Here is a 19966-nt window from a genome sequence, read left to right as displayed (position 1 = left end):
AGGGGGTAGCAGTGCTGGGAGGCAGGCTACAGGGGTGCTGCTGCTACCCCAAAATTTGCCATAGCCCCCTCCCAGCACTGCCTCCACCTGCCCCAAGTGTAGCCTGTCCCAGCCCCTGCCGAGAAGAACCCAATACTTCCCCCATGCCTTCATACCGTGGCACAGATCCAGGCACACGTGCCCAAGCCTTCCCAAGCATGCACTGGTGGGAGCTGCCCCCCTCCCAACACCCCATGCCACCCCGCTCAGCTGTGCAGCGCCTTCCCCTGCCCCAGCCCCACTCTCTCCCTCACTACAGGGGTCCCGATGCCCCCCCTTCCCCTTCTCAACAGACTTACTAGCTAGACCCGGCTGCTCTCCATGCTGCATATTGCATATTGGTATCAACCAATATGGCTTGTTAAAAATCAACTATTGGTATCAGCCCAAAAAATCTCTATCAGTGCACCCCCAAGATGAGTTGCATCTATTATTCTCACATCTTAGGACTCAGACAAGACTATTTATCAGAGTTTTCAGGATTTAAAAGAAATGTTATATCAACCCTAAGTGCAAGCTCAACGTGCACAAGGAAACTAATCATGATTTAGCAGCAATTAAGCAGTATAATTACACGCTTTGTACCTGTGAAGACTTCTTTTAAGGATGGATGGAATTTAGTTTTAGTTTACTCTTGGATGAAGGATGAAACAAAGAATTTCTAATCTTGAATGCTATACATAGCAAATAATTTTGCAAGCTGACTTGGTTCTATACATTAAGAAAATGTAATGCATTAAATATTAGCTTAATGGAACAATTGTCCCTTGTGACATACTTGTGCTTTGTAAAAAGACCTTAAAACAAGAAAAAGCTATAAGAGTCGCAATTTAGCTGCTGACATGGTACAGAAAACATTACTTTGTTCTAAACGTTATGTAACTGAAATTCTTACTTCAACTGCCAAGAAGCTTCTTAAAGTATTTTCTATTTAAATTGTTAACTTACATTTGTTAAGACACAAATGAGAACACTGGGTATTAGAAAAATATAATGAGCACTTGCTGAAAGGAATTAATGCACTGTGGCTGCTTTAACACATTTAAGAAAAATGGCACTTATCTTTAAACTTGGCACATTCCCATGCCGAGCCCCACGCACGCCCAGAAGAAGCAACACCTTACTTCGACCCAGGTTAACTGACATCTATAAAGATTGGGTGCTTTAGCGGGGGCGGCGGGGTGTTGAAGCTTTTATCTAATAGCTGATTAAATCAGCTATTAGATAAAAGCACCAAAAAGCCACACTGAAGTACTCAATCTATACAGACACTGCAAAGCCAGGTTGAAGTAGTGCGCTGCTTCCTCTGGTAAAGCATGAGTTTTTCTTTTCTTTTCTTTTTTTAACACCTGCAAGCAGCCTGTGTCTCCATACAGGTCCATGGGCTGAAAGTTTCTTTTGCCTGAAAGTAAATATAGCAGTGCTGCAATAGTTGTTTTTCAAAATGAAAAAGAAATGACATTTCAGAATTTCCAGTGAAATTAATTTCCAACAAAAGTGTTTAAAAATATTGATACTATCTTATTGAATCACTTAGTTTTGACAAGTTCAAAACATTTAATTTGTACTGTATGCTTTCACTTTAATATTAAAATATGAATGTAGAATAGAGCGCCAATTGCGATAAAAATTAAGCACTGACATTTTTCATCAAATTTTTTATGGCAGCAGCAGTTTTACTGAAAAAAAATTACAGCATTTTCCAAGACAACTGTTTTGGCAGAAAAGTTTTAAACCCATTTATTAAAATATGAATGCAGAGCCTGTGGCCACCAAAGCCTTAAGTATTATTACTATTACTATACACACATTGGTGTTTGTCTACTACCACCCTTGCTTACACAGTTATGCCAGACCAGAACTGGAGAAATAATCCCTGCAGGACATTTAAAATGACAGAAAATTCCTCTCACACAAATGAGCACTGCCTGTGAGGCAATGCAGTGCTATATGCATGGCAAAAGAAGTGGGAGATTGAACTGGTAGCTAGGCATCTGGGGGGAGAAAAATCTATATAACCCAAGGCAGAAAAAAGTGAAATGGCTTCAAGGAGAAAGTAAGTAACAAGGGCCTTAAAGTAAAGTCCAGAAGCACAGGATAAATTGTTAAGAAACAGGAAAGAGCTATAATGCATAGAAAGAATGAATGGAGTTGCAGTGGAAGCTGGAAGAAGAGAGAAACGATGTTGCTGATCACTGTACATCAGGGGTGTCAAACATAGGATGGATCCAGACCATGGAGCCCTGCCATCCAGTCCCTGGTGCTGCCACAGGGTCTGAGCGAACACAAATGGGGCATGGCACACGCTGGACCACCCTTGCAAGCAGGGCCCAGGATTGCGCTGCAAGGAGGGATGTTTACAGCACAGATTTTAGACCAGGTAAAGGGGGTGCTATGCTAAGCATGGTGTTCACCCCAGCCAGACTGCCACATACAGCACCTGCAGCAGGACCCACACTATGTGCAGCATCCACCCTAGACAGCACCTGTAACTACCATGTGCATCATGGGTCCACATTGGCTGGAATGGGTGCCATGTGCAACACAGTTCCCAGAAAGGGTGCCTCCCATAAGGCAGTGCAGCCAGGCAGGCATTGTGTGCAGTGCAGTAACCACTCTGATTAGTTTGGGATCTGCACCACATAACCCCAGCCGGACTGTGCCACATGCAGCATTCGTTCCAGCCACTCCAGGGTCCAGACTCCACATAGCATGAGTCCCAGGCTGACTGGAGTGAGAGCTGGATCTAGTATGCTGGGAGAGGGAAAAGGGGAAGCAAGGCGTCTGTAGGCTCAGTCTGGCCCATGGACCAGCCCTATACCAGATGAGTATGCCCATGAGACAAAGATAAGTTTGACAGCCCTGCTGTAGATCCATATATGTTCAGTGAAGCTATAAAGATATATATTTTAAATTTTCATTTTTCAGCAAGTTTATTGCTGCTATATTAAAAAGGTGGCACTGTTCTCTCTGAAAAGGAGTGCATCTTCCCCTAGAATTCAGTTTTATTTTCACCAAATAAAAGCCCTACAAAACTTAAAAACAGAGTATGTACCACTTCTCTAACCCAAGACAATACATATATGACCACTAATAGTTTATGTAGTTATTTTCCAGTGAAAAATCACAACTGACTAAAGAAAAAAAAATGTCTTACCTTTCTGTCAGCTTACATTACAAGTGCTTTGACAATTATGTCAGGCTTATAATGCTCACACTACCCAGGCTGATTAGAAGTAGAATGTAATCTTTATTTTAATTTCTAAGTGTTATGTTACTTGTGGTATAGCTGTTAGAAACAATAATTTTATAACTCCCAATACAACATCCTTCAGTCTCACATGCTTGAGGTTATTAGTTGCTATAGCAGCTTTAAAAATGAAAGAAAAAAGAAAGAAAAACCATACTCAGCCCTTGAATCATTAATGTTGGGAGAAAACTCAGGGTATAGAGTGGGATCCAAAAAGGACAATACATTTGAAGGAAAGTGATGTTTAACAACATCTTATATAAATATCTGACCCTACCACTGCCCATTTTCCCAAGCCTGGATTTCTCCTAGATGTTTGCTAGTAAAAGACCACACTCTTGTAGGGGTATTACTTATTAAAGCCACAGTTCAAGCATCACAAACTGAAACATATCTTTCCCCTACCTGGTTTCTTAATACAATATACTGAAAGAATATCATTAGCTGTGTCTGCAGCTGTTCAGCTTAGTCTATAGGGACAGCTGTATCACGAAACTGCATCTAAGAGACATCTCATTTCACATACCATGCTTTCATCTACCAACTAATCTATCTATATACTCAATTGGTACTAATTTTGGCCACTGCAGTGATACTTTTTCACCTATCTCAAGCACAGCTTCCAGGTTTTTTTTGTTTTCTTTGTTTTTTTGGCAAATGCATAACCTGTTCTGCCACTATTTATGGTACAGTAGGTTAACCGTATGCTAAAATTGATAGTTACATGCACATTTTTAAATATGCAAAATAGCTAAGCATCTGACCTAATAGCTAGGGACAGAAATTACAAATAAAATGGTATAAGTGATCAGAAACTGATTTAAACCTGTAACAGAACAGAAGTTCAGTGCACATATACTGCTTTCAAAATGGCTAAAACCAATTTAAGATAAACCTGGTTGGATGTAGTATTAGACTTAACTGATTTAGGTCAAACCATTTTTGGAACTTCTGTCCTAGATCCTTTTCTTCTTCAATTAACTCACAGTCCCCCAGCATCCCAAAATGCTTTGCATCCCTGGGCTACACTGTCTGCTCTAGTGGAGCAGGGCCTGCCTCACCCTTCTGCCTGCCTGAATCCATTAGCTCATAGGGACAGTGGGGGCAGGGGGACATACCCACAGACTATGGTCTACACAACACATAAGGGGAGAGAAACCCCCTCGGATGGAGGGTTTTTTGACCCTCAGCAGCTCCTCTCCCCCACACAGGGCAACCCAGGGAGCTGGCAGAATTCCCCACCTCTTCCTCCCCCTCAGAGCTGCTTGCCTTAACCCAGGGGTATTTATCTTCCCCTGGTTGCCTGTCATGCAACCATCAATAGCTTGCCAAAACTCAGTAAGCGGCCCTCCACCCAAAATAATTGCCTGCCCCTGCCTTAGCCCCTGCCACAGGAGGGAGGGGGAGAGAGTTCCAAAGACCCCCAAGGGTGTGGGCACCAGGGAGCCCACCATCTCAGAGGGCTTCCTCCACTGTGGCCAGGGGTCCCCTGGCCAGGTGCAGCCATGGGGATCCAAGGGGAATTCTACCCCCTCACCCTTTCCAGCTGCTGATTGCTTCAGCTGCTGCCACAGGAAGGAGGGAAAAGAAGTTCTCCGGGCTGGGTGCTTGCCCATGCAGCCCAGCATGGGGAAACCAGCAGAATTCCCCTCAGGCCAGCAAAATTTTCCTCAGCTCCCTGGGGCTTCCCCAGACTGGGTCATCCTGGCCTGGGGTGAGTGGGAAGCCCCACAAGGCAGGGGCTCCCCGGTGCCCTCATGCTGGGGTGCATGGGTAGGTACCTGGCCCAGAGGACTCTTTTTCCCTCCCTCTTGTAGCAGCTGCTAAAGCAATCAGCACCTGGGAAGAGTGAGGGGTGGGGGGAATTCCTTTTGGCTCCCCAGAGCTGCACCTGGCTAGGAGTTCCCTGGCCAGGGTGGAGAAAGCCCCATGAAGTGCATGTAAACCACTTTCAAAATGGCTGAAACCAGTTTAAGATAAATGTGGATGGATGTAGTCTCAGACTTAACTAATTTAGGTTAAAGCAGTTTCTTCAACTTCTGTCCCGGATCCCCTCCACATTCAAGTTAATTCACAATCCCCCCGCATCCCAAGATGCTTTGCATCTCCCGCACATATGCCATCTTGCAGGGTGGGAAGGCTAGCCTTGGCCTAAGCTGTCTGCTCCAGCTGAGCAGGGAGGTGTGCTCTAGCACCCCTCAGGTTCTGGCCTGGGCCACTGTAGGCATGTGGCTGCATTTCTGGGATCAGAAGTGAATGTCTGTTGACTTGATTATTGGTTCAATTACACAACTTAGGCTAACCTGCAAAGACTGTATTAATTCAGCCTCGGGCTTTTTGACTGTTTGTACTTAGCTGATGTGATGTATATAAAGCTACACATAACACATCAGTGTACTCTTTCCCATTCCATGCAGTGGCATTTGTTAATCAGAGGTAGAACCATGATATCAAAGAAGTGGTCTCACCACAAGGTAAAACTGAAGGAAATGAAAAGAATCTAGTATCACAGAGTCACCATGATACTGGCCAACTGTAACTGATTTCCTTTGAGGATCTCAAATCATTTGCAAACAAAGAGAATAAGCTATTTTCAAAGAAAATTTTCTCATCTGTGGCAGACTTGGGACCAGTCTGTTTCCCTTGTCCAATCATCTGTCTCAACCAGATGCTTGCCCTTTCTCTAAAAATTGCTTTATAATTGCCAAGGGAAATTGTTTTGCTTTATACACAAATAAAAGTAAAGTCCTAAGTGAAGCACCTGCAGGAGTTGGTACAGGATATGGATCATAAAGAACAGGTGTTGGAAACCTACAGCCTGTGGGCTAAATCCATCCTCCAGGGACATTGTGTCTAGCCAATGGAACCGGGGGACTCCAGTAGCATTTCAGTGGTGGGAAGCTTTGCCTGAACTGGGGCTGGATTGTGATCTTTGCGCATGCCTGACACCTAGCAGCAGACTGCCTCTGACCCGAACTAGGTCATTTCAGCTTGCTGCTAAAAAGATGTTGCCAACCAGTGATATAAATCTGTATTCACCACAGCAATTTTAGGATTAAAATAAATTGGTGAACTGAATTAAATAACACCTCTCATTAAAGACAGGGCACAGCAGTGATAAAAATATTTTGTTTACAACACATCGTCTTAAGAGATGCATTGCCAATGTGAAATCTTAAAGGATCTTGTGGTAACTAACAAAGCTGTTCATGAATAAACAAGATGAAGTTCAACATGTTTAACAAAAAGGTTACAATGTATAAAATTAAATAACTTGGTCCCATGAGATAGTGGTGGAAATCTCTTACTGACCCTGAATTATGATGAACCAAAATGGGTTTCTACAGTGTCCATGATTTACAAGAAATAATCCAAATGTTTTGTACATTTTAAAGAAGTCTTATATATTTTAGGGAGAGTAAAGTCATAATCTGGCAACAAGACAGTGGAACGTAAAAGATACCAACAGCATTTCTGTTATCTTAGGATCATAGGAAAGTAGGGATGGAAGTAGGGCTCAGTAAGGCCATCAAGTACAGCCCCCTACATAAGGCGGGATCATCCCAGCCAAGTGACTGTCCAACTTGCTCTTGAAAATTTCCAGGGATGGAGATTATACAGTTTCTCTAGATGGCCTGCTCCAATGCTTGACAACCCTCAGCGTCAGAAAGTTCTTCCTAATTTCCAACCTACACTTTTTCTGTTGCAACTTGAGAACATTGCTCCTAGTTATGTACCCTAAAGCTACAAAGAAAAACCCATCTCAAACCTCTCTTTAGGTATTCAAAGGCTGTTATCAAACCCCCCGCTTAGTCTTCTCTTCTCCAGACTAAATAACCCTAACACTTTCAGCCTTTCCTCCTAAGTCACGCTTCCTACTTCTAGTCATTTTTGTTGCTTTCTGCTGGATGTTTTCCTATCTAACCACATTCTTCTTGAAGTGTAGGGCCCAAAACTGGACACAGTATTCCAGCTGTGGTCTCACCAGGGCTGAATAAGGCAGAAGAATCACTTGCTTTGATTTGTGACACCTACTGATACAACCCAGTATGCTATTTACCGTTTTTTGTAACAATAGCACACTATTGGCTTATATTCAGCTTATGGCCAGTCATTCCCTAGACTGTATTTGTACATGTGGTTATTCCAACCCAAGTACAGGACTTTGCACCTGTCCTTTCTGAAGCTCATCCAATTGATTGTGGACCATTTTTTCAACCTATCTAGGTTATTCTGCATCCACGTCCTACCCTCCAAAGTATCTGCAATGCCAACCAATTTGGTGTTATCAGCAAACTTGCTACGCATGCACTTAGTCTCATCATTGAAATCATTAATGAAGAAGTTGAATAGTACCAGACAGATCCCTGGGAAACCCAATTTGATATCTCCTCCCAGCTAGAAACCAAGCCATCAGTAACTACTCAATGAGCAGGATTATCAGTGACTTAAGTATCCACCTTACAATACTTTCATCTAGCCTTTATTTTCATATTTTTGTAGTACAATGTGTAATATTTGTATCTTACTGGAACTCTGCAATAGACTTCTATCAGTCAGTAGACTGATCCATCTAATACAGATCATACTAATAGAATTAAGGCATTACACTGGTTTAAGGGGAAAAAAATAAAATTTAAATGTGTATTTGATTTTAAAACAATTCATTGCAAAAGTCACAAATGTAATGATAAGTCTATCAATAGTTAAATAAACTATTTAAATAGGAGTTCACAACAATGTAAATGTATCAGATAAGATACAAGACCACCATTACCAAGTAGTGTAATGTATTATGACATCATAAAACAGAACTTTCACCCCCAATTTGCTGGCCTAGATGGAAAGATGCTTTCTTAACTGGATATTACAGAAGTTTGGAAAAAAATTTACTTTAATCAAGGTCACAAGTATCCTCCTCTTAACTGAATTTCATTCTCCCCACCCTTCCTCATCTCTGAGGCATTTAACATGTTCCATCTCCCTCTCTTCTCTAGCTTCCCAAGTTAGAGTTAAGAGCATTTAAGGTTAACTCAATGTTTTATAACTTGTCAATGTTTTATTTTATGAACTTATGTCTAATATTGGCTTTATATTTAACACATTATACAAGCACAACCACCACATTGTCAGAAGAGGACTTAAATACCAGGATCATAAGTACATCCAAAAATGACAGTTTTATACTAGGTTGAGCAAACACTAATGCTGTTGCAGTCACTTTGATAGGCAGGAAACTCTCTATTGTTTAGATTGGGGTGGGAAATTATTTTGGCTGGAGAGCCGCTTACTGAGTTTTGGCAAGCCATCGAGGACCGCATGACAGGCATCCAGGGGCAGATAAATAAATTTTCTAAACTTTTTAGGGGCCCCGTGGGCCAGACAAAATGGCTCGGCATGTCGCATCTGGCCCATGGGCCATGTTTTGGCCACCCATGGCTTAGAAATGCCAAATAAGGCCATTGGCCATACTAAAATCCTAGATAGATTTAAGGGATAGCAGAGACAAGGTACATACAAAATTTGAAGCAGGACATGATAGCATTTCTTGATGCACAGCTTTTTTGTTCGTTTCTTTTTTTAATTTGGCTCAGTGAGAGCATAAAGTAGTCTCTCCCTCTGAGAACATAATTCTAAACAATTATGCCCTAACTGTTCTTAATATATGGAAGAGGCTCAATCTACTCAAAACAGTACATGATTTCTGACCAAGCAAAACCAACTTACGTGGCAAGAAATTTAACAAAGTTAAAATTTGCTGCAAATACCAGAAATATTTTGTCATGATGTTGATTTTTTATTGGAAGTTCTATTATTTTGGTAACACACTACTTATTAATTGTGGTATCACATCTTATCTGATAAACTTGCAATATTGTGAGTTCTATTTGAATGAGCTGTATTTAAATTTTCTTTCCCTCATATTTCTACTTTTGACTTTCTGAATGTCTCAGTGTTTTCCAAATTATTATTGCTTAACTAAGGCGTAATACATGAACTTCTCTGTAACGTGTTTCTGTAAAAAACAAAAAACAAAAACAAAAATCACAGTATGCTTACATAGTTGATTCTCCTATTCTCAACAGTTAATCTACATGTTGTAGAAGAGGTAGCTACTGGCTTGAACTAACAAGCTTAACAAATAAAATGTAAACTGTGAGCATGCCACAGTACTGAGAAGTATATAATTTTCTAACCTGACTCTCTCCAGCCACCAGTTACAGCTAAATAAATAAATAAATAAAATAAAAAATAAGTTGCCCTGTTTGCACCAAATGTCTGTTTATAAAAAGCCAGACAGAAGCTTAACTCAGAGATCATAATGAAATTATACTTCAGTAGTTTCAACCATGACATCAATTACTTACAGTACAGTCAGTTCTTAAAGTCCCCACTCGCATCTTCAGTGACACCTACATTTCATTACATCTCTCTCTCTCTTATCTAGCTGGCTTTTTGGAGCAGTGCCAATACAATTTTTAAAAATATCCTCAAGTTTAAGTGTTTTGCATCATGTTTAAAGGGTACAGCTGTGTTTGGGGTGAGGTCTTTAAGTTTCTCCAATCTCCTGCTCCACAAGTAGGAGTCAACACTTAATATGTCAACTCTTGGACAATATTTGCTTATGAGGAGCTTTTTTGAAAAGCTGTAAATTTGAACTTAAATAATTTATACAAGAGATACCTTAATTTTTCTAATATCCCCAAATCAAAAAGAGCTATGGGTACAAGTTTCTATTTGAACTATTTAATCATTTCTTCAAGTCTTCAGAAGCCTTAGAAATATTAGTAAGATTTCAACCAAGAGTTAAAATGCCACTGCTATGTTTTATAAGAGAGACTACCAAAAATAAGAAAATTGTATGTTCTAGAACAAATACATTCAAACCAGTGGTCTTTTTTTAGTTTGAGGTACACTGAGAAGATGTCAAGTGTAAAGCAGGTATTCGAAACAGGTACAACACCACCGTTCTTCTGTGGTCTAATTTGATTAACATGCCTCTCTTCTTTGACCTTCCATTTCATACAAATTTGAGTTAATGTGCTACCACTTTGATTTTACAGTGTTTTATGAAGTCAAAGAAAATAATTATACCAAAATGTAATAGTTTTATGTATAACTTGTAACTGTAACTAAAGACACTGATATATTGTAATGGTCTGGAACTGCTCTACAGTTGGTACCCAATGTATGTACAGTAAACAAGGGTATGTGGTTAAATATGCAGTATAAGAGACACAGTATACCTGATGAAGCCATGACTTTGGGGATAAATAGACCATATTTCTCCTGGGAGAAGGGAGTTGGAGGTTATCTAGCCTATCCTCCTCTACAGTGTCTACACATTCATTAATGCACTTTTGCTGCTGTGCATTAAAATTTAGTACCTCTAATGTGAACTACTATATAAATGCTTATTAGCCTGGGGTAACATCCAGTTTTGCTCATGAGAAGGGTTTCACCTCTTGCTGGGGGGGAGGAAACCAAGCGCAACATTAAGTTCTAGGCAGCACAATGGACAGTAGGGCTGTGCAAAACGGCATTGTTCCATTTTAGATTGCATTTCAACGTTTCAATAGAACAGTGTTTTGTTTTGAATTTCATTTAGACTCAAAACCACTTTTCTGTTTCACTCTGTCAAAACAGTAATGCTGTTTCAAGTTTTGCCCACAGGCTATAATGGGGAAGCTCAAAACAGCCTCTCTCATCTGGCAGGCAGATTGGGGGCCCACAACCCCAGGAGGGCTGCGGGGGCTATGAGATTGGGCTCAGTTCCCCTCCCCAGCACTGCAATCCACTGGGCTGGGAAAGGGAACTCAGCCTGATCATAGCGCTGGGGAGGGGAGCTCAGCTCAGCTGGGCTGAGTTGCTTTCCCCAGCCTGACGGATCGCAGCACTGGGGAGGGGAACTGAGCAATCGGGCTCAGTTTTCTTCCCTAACCCAATCCTAGTGCTGTGGAGGGGAACTCAGCTGGGCTGCTTCAAAACTTGAAATATTTTGAAACCTTTGACTGCCCTTGTTTTGTTTTGATGCCATTTTGAAGCCCTTCATTTCATTTTGATTTCACTGTTTTGAGCTTGAAATGAGTCAAAAAGTGTTGAAATCAAACAGCCGGCAAAATTTTGCACAGCCCTAATGGACAGTCTGTTTAGTAAAGGCTTTTACTGGGGCCAGAGGTTCTCTACCTCCTCTAAAGGTGTTAGGCATAACCCTGAGCTCCCTCAAAGATGCTGAACTTCTCCCTTTCCAGTCTCGCCAGCTCCCTAAAACTTCTCTACTTCCCTCAGTCCCTACATTCCTCTGGCCTGGAACTGCCAGGCTACTTCTCCCCTCTTGCTCTCCTGTTTCCATGTTTACCTCATCTGAACACCTCCTGGGCGATAGGTTAGACTTTGGTATGTTAACAAAGACACTTCAAGATTCTGATGATGCTAAAGGTCTCTTCCTGCATGTAGATAGCCCTAGTACTTAACTCTTCATTCTCTATCTACAGGCTAATGATGTAAACTGAATCGCACAAGATTATAACAACATGAACACAGTTAACACAAAAATATCACAATAAAACCCACAGTCCATCACAGTGGTCATCAAGGGGGTGCCCTCAGAATGGCTTCAGCAAACAATTCCAGGTTTAACAAATGAAAATAGAAGCAAGTCCATGAGGTATGCCCGAGAGCGATCCTCCCCCAACAGTCATATCTTCAGTCCCATAGCATAAAGAGAGGCAATAGCAATAACTACCAGGAACAGTGAGCCAATACAAACTCCCAGACTCAACCACTCCTAAACTAGTTGGTTTTAAAAAAATCAAATAGAAATCTGAACCTCTCCAAATGTTAAGCAATGTGAACTTCCCATCAAAGAAATAACTTCAAGAAGAAAGACTCTGATCTCCACCTTGTATGTCAGTTCTAGCTTGCACCTATCAAATTGTCATGTTTCAACAAGATGAATCCTCCTTGCCCTGCCCCATTCCTCCCACCCCTTTATTTCCCTCACCACCAAAAAAAACCAAAATCCAATAAGTTTCCACTTAGCTTCCAATTAAACCCTTGATTTTTCAAAGTCAAGGTTATAAGATAACTCAGGACAAAATGCAAGTGTACAGAAACTTTGTACATCTCACAATTGGAGTGACAAAATGACAAAATTCATCCTTTAATACCCCTAGTCAGCAATACACAGCAAACCCAATGGAACAGAAGCAATGCACCATGATCCACGTCAGAACAAATCTGTGATTCAATCTCACTGAGTTAGTGCCAGGCAGTAACTCTTAGTCTGGAAAGACAATGAATACTATGTCTAAAGTACTCTTGTGGGTCATTGTTCATATCTGACTGGCAGATAGTTCATACAGTATCAGCACCTTAGATACAGGATACTTGGATGTTTCTTAAAGAATGTCAAGTAAAAGACATTATAAAGAGTACATTATTAGTGTTCAGAAAATATTTTAACTTTACCTCTAATCTTTATTAATGAATTTAGAGAAACAATTGTACTTCCAAAACTGAATTTCTTTTAGCATTGCTAGCTAATACTGCTGAATACTCTGCCTCACAGATAAAAGAATCTAAAATAGCAGGAAACAGAAAACATTACAGTGATAATATTTGTAAGTACAAACTTAACTTTAGAAGAGGTATGCAGAAACAAAATATAAGCTATTGAGGTAATTCAAATAAACTAAGGCATAAACATTCCCATAACTGCATTTCAGGCTTTGTTTAAGAGTCCTACCCATTGACTAAGTTTTAAATAGATGAAGTCCACCTATTTTCTTGGTTTGTTTGAGAAAAGGTACATGGAATGACAAGGAGGAAGAGGAAGCTTTGGTTAAGAGACATCAGTAGTAGAATGAACTGGAGATACTTAATTGAGAGCTACAATACTCAGAAAATACCAGGAGCTGAAGATCTGGGCAAGCACAGGAAGGTGAAATAGTGTGAACTTCAAAGGAAGACCCATCCTTCAAAATCCATCCTGCTGTTTTTATCTCAGTTTCTTGTCTGGAGCACAGAGTTTTGGCACAGGACACCATTATCTTGATTAGTGCAAAATCAGAGGCTGATGTTGATTTAAATTAAGGTGAGATTTGAGTTGGGTGTACCACTGGAGCACAGACCCACTTGAGCTACAAAGGCAACATGATCAGCTGGCAACAGTAGAAGGTTGTTACTTACTGTGGACTAAATGATGTATAAGGTGCGGAATATATTCCTAACACATACAGGAGTAGCATCATTTTCCAGATAGTGTACCTAAGCACACAGATTGAGCATAGTTTCTTGAAAACTCACAGTGCCTAAATAAATTAAACTTGAGCATAACGTGTTACAACACTGGGTTCTAGACCCCACCCTCACTAAAGTGATCTTCTGCCACATTTGGTTACTTCTTTTGTAAAAAGGAAATAAGAGACAGAAGAGAAATGAGAATATTTGTCTCCCTCAGAATATTTGCCTCAGTCAGAAGATAGGGATGTAAGACCTTATTCAATAACAACAGTTTGTCCATACCACTCCGGGGAAGAGGTGAAACCAGAACTCAGGATCTTGGGTCTTCCAACATAGTAATTCTTCCCTAGAGGCCTTTTATTAAAAGGTCAATCTATACCTCTCTAAAAGGCTCAATTTCAGAACAGTTCAGTGCGGCTTGAATACACTTACAGAACAGCTAGGATGACTAGAAAATTAAGGACCCAATGTTTAACATATCCTATTGCATGTCCTTAAATGGTGATTTTCCACAGCTTAATTCAACCAACTCTAGACAGATTTTAACAACTTCTCTGAATTAAAGAGGCACTAAATCCATAGATGCTTCTCAAGCAAATCCCGGGATGTCATTCTCCCTTTGTACTCGGCCTTGGTGAGGCCGCAGCTGGAGTACTGCATCCAGTTTGGGGCTCCACAATTCAAAAAAGGATGTGAAAAAGCTTGAGTGAGTCCAGAGAAGAGCCATACGCATGACCAGAGGTCAGGAAAACAGACCTTACGATGACAGGCTGAGACCCATGGGACTCTTCAGCCTGGAAAAGCACAGGCTCGAGGGTGACCTGATGGCCACCTATAAGTTTATAAGGGGTCTCCCACCAGGTTCTTGGGGAACATTTGTTCACCAGAGCGCCCCAAGGGATGACGAGGTTGAACAGTTATGAACTCCTGCAAGACCGTTTCAGGCTGGACATAAGAAAGAATTTCGTTACTGTCCGAGCCCCCAAGGTCTGGAACAGCCTGCCATCAGAGGTGGTTCAAGCACCTACATTGAACACCTTCAAGAGTAAATTGGATGTTTATCTTGCTGGGGTCCTATGACCCCAGCTGACTTCCTGCCCCTCAGGCAGGGGGCTGGACTCGATGATCTTCTGAGGTCCCTTCCAGCCCTAATGTCTATGAAATCTGTAATTCCCTGGTCCCACATACCCCAGCGCTTTCAGAAGGAAACGTTTTTTTCCTACATAATGGACCCTACTCCTGATTTAGGTATGTATAGGGTTGATGGGAAATATCCAACTGCACTCTTAAGGAGTATTGTTGTCAAAGCTGTTTTTCTCAAAATTTAAAATTCTTTATGAGGCAGTCCAGAAAGTGAAACACTGGCTATAATTATTTTTATGGTGATTAATTTTTCTCATCCATATTTTTCCCAAGTAATAGCTTATTGATGGAGAATTGACAGATATTTTGTTCTTAGTATAGTTACAATAGGAAACTTATAAAATGCATTTTTATAACATTGTAAATATTTCCCCAACTTTGGGAGTTATTTTTATTATCTCTTCTACATCTGAAAATAAAAAACAAGCATAAAATGTATATGTGCAGTATGCTCCACCACAGTTATTTAGGCTGTTTTGGGGTTTGGTCATAAAATTCTGGGTAGACAAGGGAGGGAGAGAGAGGAGTTAGTTAAGCCCTTGGGAACCATGGTAACAAACAACAGACAGATTAGACAGAATAATTCATTTTAAAATTCTCTGAGGAAAGACCAAAGTACATTGTGATGAATGTTAAAGTATAACCCATTCTACATAATAAATGTATTTAGGAGAAACAGATTTAAATATTAGTATCCAACAAAGTAAGGAATCAACATGTGCTACAGATCTGTCTTAGTGGCAAATTTATTTTTCACTGTTAATGTTATCCTTAATGTTTTCAACACAGTTGAAAGAGCTCTTCCTCTCCTAAGTGATTCCAACTTCTTAAAACAGAAATTCACCTCTATCACAGAATATTTTTTTCTGCTTTCTCTACTGTATTAAATGGGACACTATGTCCCATTGCTGTGTTGAGATAATTCTTTTAAGGAAGCTCAGGAGATTCCAAATCAACTAGCACCTTACAGGTCCCTCCAATGTAGCAGATAAACCCCTACTAATTTAAAGAATATGCTGACCCCTAAAGATGTTTGCAAAAGACCTGAAGTACAGCTTGCTGGAGGAGGCCAGAATGTGGAGGAGATGAAACACTGTGGATGATCCAGGCAAAAATACTTTTCCCAACAAAATCCCTCCTCTTCCTTTCTGCTTATTCTTTTCAAATTAATAAATATAAACACTTAGAACTTGTAAAACACTTTTTCACCTTTAACTCAAAGTGTTTTAATGAAGATGGGCAATTACAAATAAGAAAACTAATATTTTAAAAGAATGTATTAGCCTACAGTAGGATTTGAAGCTACATTTAGAATCTACCTTTCCAGCTGCCTGATCGCTGATAAATACTTTAAACCACTAAAGTCTTTAATAGTATTTTATCAAAGCTATATATTTAGATGTTTTATTCTTTATTTGTAAATCAGTATTTTTGGCAACTATTCATTTTAGCTTCCATTTTTTCAGATTCCAGAATGAATACAGTATTCCAGGTGACATCGCACCAGAGAAGTAGTGTAGTGAATAAAGTGAAAAAAAGACAGTTCATTGATTAGGTTACTAATAGACCAGATTCTTTCTGAATCAAGTCACTCAAGATCTTCAAGAGCGTTTACATGCATATCTCCAGCGGTCTCAGGGAGTGATTCTCGTAACCATGCCCCACCAATCCACTCTTCACAGGCTCCAAACTTGGAAATGCAGTGATGAAGCCATTTCAGGATATTCCTCAGACCACTCTCAAGCATGGTGAGCTACTAAGGCACTTCCAGATCAGCTTCACCACTATACATCAGACTACAGTAGATACGAGTGAGACTGGGTGGGCAGGATATGCTTGAGAATACCCTTCTCTAGGAATTCTAAGGACATGGTGACAACATACCCAGAGTAACTCTATGGAAGGGTACAGTTTTCAAAACCACATGAGTTAGCAGCATTTCACTGCAGCACATTATGGTGAAGATACACTCACTACATGAGTATCTAAGATAAAAGATGGTATCACTATTAGCTCCTTACATCGTTGTATTGTTTAATTGTAGTTGACCTAGAAAACAGCACTGGCTTTTGTTTAGCTGCAATTAGGTGTAACAGTCTGGCATATCCCTAAATATTTCCAGTAGTATCACATTCCTTTTACATCTCTCAGCTGATTGCCTTCATTTTTCAAACCATTTGTCCAAAAATATAAGAAATCTCATTGTTCAATTTCTGCTCATGATTTCAATCCAAGTCCCATTTGTATTATCGCTTTTCTCACTGCTTTTTTAAGCCATCTCCCAGTTTAGTATCACCTATATATTTCAGTCTTCCTCCATCTAGATAATCAAAAAAGACGTTAGATAGAAGCACACTCAATGCCAATTACTGTGGCACTACAGCAAGCAACATCTTCAAACTCATTGAAAGAATTTCTGTATTCATCTTTCTTTATAACTCCTCAGTTCATTTTAAATCCATTTGGCAGTATTTGGAGTAAGCCAATTTGAAACTCTACAGGTAATATTACACACACTGTGAAATAAGCTTACAAAAACTTGAAGATATTACTTTACCTCTTCCCAACTACTTTTGTAATTCTAGAAAAAAAAATCAAAACTGTGCAAAATGATATCAGATTCTTGTTCTTCATAAGCCCAGTGATTTGTTATACCTTACAAAGCTGTGTTACCTTACAAAGCAGTAAGTAACATGCATAGTTAATTTCAAGTAACAGCCTGACATTTAACAGAATTACATTGAAAATAAGTTCATCTGCACCTAGTGAAAGAAAACATCTATATATATATTAGTATATGCCATCTTCCTCATTCAGATATTGACCCATTAGTGTATGTTAAGAACTTTCCTACTTTCAAGGGCATAAATAGGTCCCATTGCCTATAATTAGATGAATCACATGCCTAACTAATTTCCGGATACACAGCTAGAATAAACTTTAAGTATAAAGAACATTATTCATGTAGAATACAAAATATAATTACTGATAGATTAGATTTCATATCACAGTGCTTGCACATACAAACATGTCATGCATCACTGAAATATAACTTCCAATGCTGAACACAGCTATTTTGCATCAGCCATTCCATACTGCAGTGATTTTAAGGAAAAGCTAAAGAAAAATAATTCATGTGAAACCAGAAGGGGCATTTTTAGACAGGTACAAGAGCAAACTGTCAATATTAGTTACCCACAACTGTAAAAAAATAAGAATACAAGCTTACATGATTATTTTCATACAAGTAACATATATGCAACATAAAAACAGAAAAATCATATAACTATTGCTGCTGATTTATACCTAGGAGATTCTTATAGATTTTTCTTCCTAAACCCGTTTGTTTGTCTTGAATAAGTGATATAGACTAAATGCTGCACCATTCATTTTTAAGATCTGTTTTACTCAAATACTCTATCATAGAGCTTTAACACTTCTGAGTCTCTTTACACAAGATATATTTCCAAAGGGAACTTTTGGAGACTAAAAATATTAAATAAGTCTGGCTATATTGTAGGTACATTGCTGTTGCATATGCCAGCCATCACTTTGATAGAGTATGCAGTGCAAGTCTTTAACTAGCTGCTTACTTAAGTTTGAAATTGTTGCCAGTGCTTTGCCAATATTCTTCATGTCCACCCTAGTTCATTCACTTTTTTATGGTTATGAACCTGAAGGCTGCCTAAGAACCTTCTTCTGATATACTTCTTTGAAATTCTGAGTTTCAACCTGTTAGTTGTTTCACATTGCAAAATATGAAGAACAGTTTGAATGGAAATTGCAAACGAGGCTGATCATTTACTCACAGTCTCTCCAACGATCTCAGTCCAATGAAGGAGACATTCTTTAACCACAAAATCTTATTGTTGCTCAGAATCCTATAAGTAGTCAGGAAAGAATCTGGTTAACAGAATGTAATTCCACTGATTAAAAGCATATAATTACAGTAAATGACTGCTCTGTAAAATAGTAATCACAAAATTCTCTGCTTCATTTGCATTTTTCCTTATAGGAGTAAACAAGACAAGACAAAAAGATAATAGTTTTCACAAGTATTCAGTCACTTCTTTTTATTAAACAGGAACATATCAAAGATGGAAGTTAACAAACCTATTGTGGTTCAGTGCAAAACTTAAAAAAAAACAACTGGCACCTGCACTTCACTAGCACATGCTGAAGGCCAGTTGGTGAAGATCACTGTGGTCAAACCATCAGCAAACTAGGTATGTTGCAAATGAGAGTGGCAGGGGAGAGGGGAAAAGAAAGTATGTGAAGAAACCTCCTCAAGCAGACCATAAAGCAATAGAAATGCTACAATACTGAATCCTTCCCGCATTTCCTTCTCAATGGGCAGAGGGAATGGTATTATGGCAGCCTGAGCCTCAACCTGATCCCTCAAAACTTGAACTTGAACAAAGGAAAAGTTCCTCCCATGACAGAGTTGAATTTTCCAGGATATACAGACCAGTATCCTTCTCCTTATCCCCATGCTTCCTGTCCCCTACTGCCACACACCAGCACACAATAGCATCTGAAAACAGTTTTCCCTTGTAATCCCTCCATGGAGCCCCAGTCATTTAGCTACATCTAGGCCCCTTGCAACTATCAACATAGAAATGTCATATAATTTGACTCCCATGGAAGACTACAAAAATATTTATTATTGGCCTCACATGACCCTGCTCTGCATAAACTGTCATCATAGACCATGAAAATGTAGTGATATTTTAATAATATTCAAGATTTTCTTAATAATTACAAATATGAAGCAAAAAAACAGCATGCAAGTAACAAAACATAAAGGTAATCCTTCTTGGGCATTTGGTTCCTCTGAAGAGTTTTCTTCAGTATGTAAACAAAAGCCAGAGGAAGAGGATCTTGAGCTATTGCATTAATGACTGTACAATATCCAAAAGCCAGAGAAAGGCACTTCTACCAATTTGAATAAAAACACATCACCAATAACATGAAATATTATACCCTTTAAAAACAGAATATATACTTTAAAATTGATAACAGCCTGCTGCAATACACATAATCTCCTTTCAGTAACACAGTAATCATGGTATATTGCTTACAATAATGCCAAAAGTAAGCAATAGAACTTCATAAACCTTTACATTTTCTTAAATAGCAAATCAAAAAGCCTTCTGCAATTATTGAAAAACATCCTCTTTTTGTGGCTGCATTTAAAACAGCACACACTAACATGTTAATTTCTGTGCTTCCTAATGTTTCCTACTGCATTAAAATGTAATTGCAAATTATGTATGTATATCAGAATAT

General features: G+C 39.4%; 1 protein-coding gene across 1 annotated transcript in view; it reads right to left on the bottom strand.

The window, feature by feature from the left end:
* The window catches only part of LOC109324124 (adhesion G protein-coupled receptor A1-like), a 552135-nt gene that overhangs the window by 439096 nt on the left and 93073 nt on the right, over positions 1–19966 (bottom strand). The window contains exon 2 of the mRNA XM_019556021.1: positions 18487–18558. Within this exon, the coding sequence (XP_019411566.1) occupies positions 18487–18558 (72 nt within the window). The remainder of the gene's footprint in view (positions 1–18486; positions 18559–19966) is intronic.

This window comes from Crocodylus porosus, unplaced genomic scaffold, assembly GCF_001723895.1.
Source record: "Crocodylus porosus isolate Cpor-Errol unplaced genomic scaffold, CroPor_comp1, whole genome shotgun sequence".
Taxonomy (NCBI): Eukaryota; Metazoa; Chordata; order Crocodylia; family Crocodylidae; genus Crocodylus; species Crocodylus porosus.
The sequence above is the reverse complement of the archived record's forward strand: the minus strand, read 5'-3'. Positions and strand labels throughout refer to the sequence as shown.